At 59.8% G+C, this 3347-nt stretch overlaps 1 protein-coding gene across 1 annotated transcript in view; it reads left to right on the top strand.

The window, feature by feature from the left end:
* The first annotated feature begins 1018 nt into the window (after window positions 1–1018).
* The window catches only part of CHSY1 (chondroitin sulfate synthase 1), a 61334-nt gene continuing 59005 nt past the window's right edge, over window positions 1019–3347 (top strand). The window contains exon 1 of the mRNA XM_039358854.1: window positions 1019–1497. Within this exon, the coding sequence (XP_039214788.1) occupies window positions 1166–1497 (332 nt within the window). The 5' untranslated portion in view covers window positions 1019–1165. The remainder of the gene's footprint in view (window positions 1498–3347) is intronic.

Genomic DNA, 3347 nt, shown 5'->3' with positions numbered 1-3347 from the left:
TGGCAGACCGCCTATCAACCCCAGGCCAAGGCGGGCTGCCCTCCGAGGACCGCCGGGAGCCCAGATGCTCGGGGGGGGGGGGAACCCGAGACCACCTTTGCCCTTCGCCAGCCGGCTGCAAAGCGGCGCCCTCCCTTCGCCCGGCAGAGCTCTCCTCCCGATCCTTTCCGCCTGCCCGGGGGATCCCCTCTCGGTCCAAGTCGATCCCCGGGCCCCCTCCCCGTCCGAGGACCCCTTCCTCTCTCACGCCAGCCGGGGGGTCTCCCCGGGGAGGCAGCCCCCTTTCGGGAAGCCGAGAGAGCAGAAGCCCGGGCGGGCGAGCGAGCGCTCCGGCCCCCGGGGCCTCCTTCCCTCCGCCCCGCCCCTCCCGCCCCGCCCCGCCGCGCTGAAGTAAGCCGCGAAGAGATGCGCGGCCAGAGTCCTCGGCCCGGGCCCCGGCGGCGGAGACGGAGCCAGAGGCCAGGCCGGGCGGAGCGAGCGGGCGGCGGGCGGCTGCGGCCAGCCGAGCCACGGCGGCACTAGCGGCGGCCGCGCAAGGAGGCGGAGCGGAGGCGGCCGAACAAAGCCCGCTTCCCCGGCCCGGCGGCGGCGGCAGGAGGAGGCGGAGCAGCAGCAGCAGCAGCACCCCCATGGCCGCGCCGCTCTCGCCCGCCAGCCTGCCTTGCCCTTCCCCGCCGGGGAAGCTCAGCTGGGCCGGCTAGGGAAAGCCCGCGCGCCACAGGCAGCCGGGCCCGGGCAATCCGCCTGCCCGCCGGGGCGCGGGGCGCTCTCGGGCCGGGGCGCAGGCCCGGGAGGACGGGCGGCAGCGGCAGCGGCAGCAAGACGAGCGCCGACCGTCCCGGCTGAATCGGGGGGACTGCGAGGCGGGAGGCGGCCCGGGAGCCGTTGCCGGGGGTCGCCCGAGGCACAAAGGCCGGGCAGGGGCGGGGGGCGGCGGAGGCGGCCGGCCGGAGGGGGAAGGCGGGCCTGGTCCTTGCGGAGGGAACGGGCGCCGGAGAGCAAAGAGGCGGCCGGAGCAGTGGCTGGGTGGGTGGGAGTGGTCGGCCGGGGAGCGAGCCAGCCAGCCAGCCAGCCGGGCCGGGCTTCCCGGGCGGCGGGCGAGGCGGAGGGGACGCGCGCCTTGTCTTTGGGGAGCCCCCGGGCGCGCGGAGCGAGGGGGTGGGGAATGGCTGGCCGAAGCCGCCGCTCCTGGCTCAGCGTCCTGCTCGGTCTGGTGCTGGGCTTCACTCTGGCTTCCCGGCTCGTCCTGCCCCGCGCCTCGGAGCTGAAGAACGTGGGACCCCGGCGCCGCGCCAGCCTGGAGGGCTGCAAGCGGCGAGGGGGCGGCGGCGGCGGGGGGCTGCTGCTGCTGCCCAACCGCGACTCCCGGGGGGCCCTGCTCTGGCCCCCGGACCCTGCCCAGCCTCGAACCCAGAGCTCGCCGGCCACGAACTTCCTCTTCGTCGGGGTCATGACGGCCCAGAAGTACCTGGAGACCCGAGCCGTGGCAGCCTACAGGTGAGAGAGAGACCCTCCCCCGCGCCGCCCCATCTGGCCCCGACCCCCCTGGAAAGGGGTGGGTGGGCGGGCGGGTAAGGTTTGGGGGTCCCGCGATGCCCACTTTGCACCTTTCTGAGCTGAGTGCCAAGGAGGGATGGATCTCCGCCCTGCTCAGCCCTTCTTTTTTCTCTTCTTTATTCCTCTCTCCACATTTCTTCTTTTCCTCTCCTCTTGTTCTTTATTCTTCTCTCCACGTTTCTTTTTCCTCTCCTCTTGTTCTTTATTCTTCTCTCCACATTTCTTTTTTTCCTCTCCTCTTGTTCTTTATTCTTCTCTCTACGTTTCTTTTTTTCCTCTCCTCTTGTTCTTTATTCCTCTCTCTACGTTTCTTTTTCCTCTCCTCTTATTCTTTAGTCTTCTCTCCACGTTTCTTTTTTTCCTCTCTTCTTATTCTTTATTCTTCTCTCCACGTTTGCAAGCCATCTTTGTGTGGGGGAGGGTCCCCAAAGAATCCTATGTCCCATGTAAGGCACTGTTCTCCTTTCCTCCTGGCTTCCGGCGCATCCTTTGGTGGGACTTTAGCGCACAAAGGGTCTCCTTCAGTGATGCTGGGGGTGGGGGTGTTAAGAAAACATGGGCTTGCATTAAGGGGGGGTTTTGAAGCGCCCCCACGCCTATCACACCTCCTTGTGGGTTTCAAGGTGGCTGTGCACATGCCTGCTTTTTCTGCAAACCTATTTCATTAAGCAGGGATGCGATAAGCCGATCTTCTTGATACTCTTAAGAATAGTCTGCCTTTACATCTGTGTTTTACGCTCATCCTTGCTATATAGTTTTTTAATGGCCCCAAAATAAAATAACTTCCTCTATACATATTCTTTTTTTAAAAGTCAGTAGTTGATTCTTTAACAGTGGTTCTCAACCTTTCTAATGCCGCGACCCCATAATACAGTTCCCCATGTTGTCGTGACCCCCAATCACTTATACATCACCATGTGCCAGGGGCGTGGCCAAAGAAAAGGGGGGAAAAATGGTGGACAGTCTTGTTTGGCAACCCCCGTGGAATGGTCATTCGACCCCAAATGGGGTCCCGACCCACAGGTTGAGAACCGCTGCTTTAACAGGAGAGGAAACACTATACTTCCCGGACTATATTATCTTAAATGCTAAGAATAAAAATCCTTTGTGATCCAAACTTGGAAAACCAAGAGATTGAAATAAAATACATGTGCATGTGTCTGGCTATGTGGATAATCACGGTGATTTCAGACCCCCCCGAAGTGTGAAGTTTTGTGTGGCCTGATGAACACACCCTTTGGCTCTTGTTTGACTGGATCCCTTCTTCTGTCTGCCAGCTCCAGCAAACTGGAGATCGCCTGTGTTTTAAGGCATGCACCAAGAGAATTAACTGAACAGTTGTATGTGGGAAAGGATGAAATTAGCTGGACACACAATATACCCTGGGAGGAGAAAGGGGGAAAAAAAATCATACTGCTTAATGGTTCTTCTGGCCAAAACCAGGGTTAGTAATTAGTTCAGGGCCGTGCGATTCTTGTTTTAAGTTGCGTTCTCTTTCTTTTAAGGGAAAATAAATAGTTCTTTTCATTTTGCTGGGAGAGAGGGTTCTGTTTCCTGAGCATATTATATATCAACTTTTGGCTGCTTGTTGCACTCTGGAGATGTACATATGATTGGATTGGGAGAAGCTGGAGAGTTCCAATCCATTTCCCAACCCAGCGCTGCAGGAGACACAAGTACCTACAACAGCCCTCTCTCTGTCTGGATGTTCTCCAGATGTGTAGCTTTCAAATCCCAGATTCTGCAGCTGGAATGACTCTTGCTGAAGATTCTGGGAGTAATCCTTTGCA

Source organism: Crotalus tigris, unplaced genomic scaffold (genome assembly GCF_016545835.1).
Source record: "Crotalus tigris isolate CLP2741 ecotype Arizona unplaced genomic scaffold, ASM1654583v1 scf7180000019068.10715455, whole genome shotgun sequence".
NCBI classification, from domain to species: domain Eukaryota; kingdom Metazoa; phylum Chordata; class Lepidosauria; order Squamata; family Viperidae; genus Crotalus; species Crotalus tigris.
The sequence above is the reverse complement of the archived record's forward strand: the minus strand, read 5'-3'. Positions and strand labels throughout refer to the sequence as shown.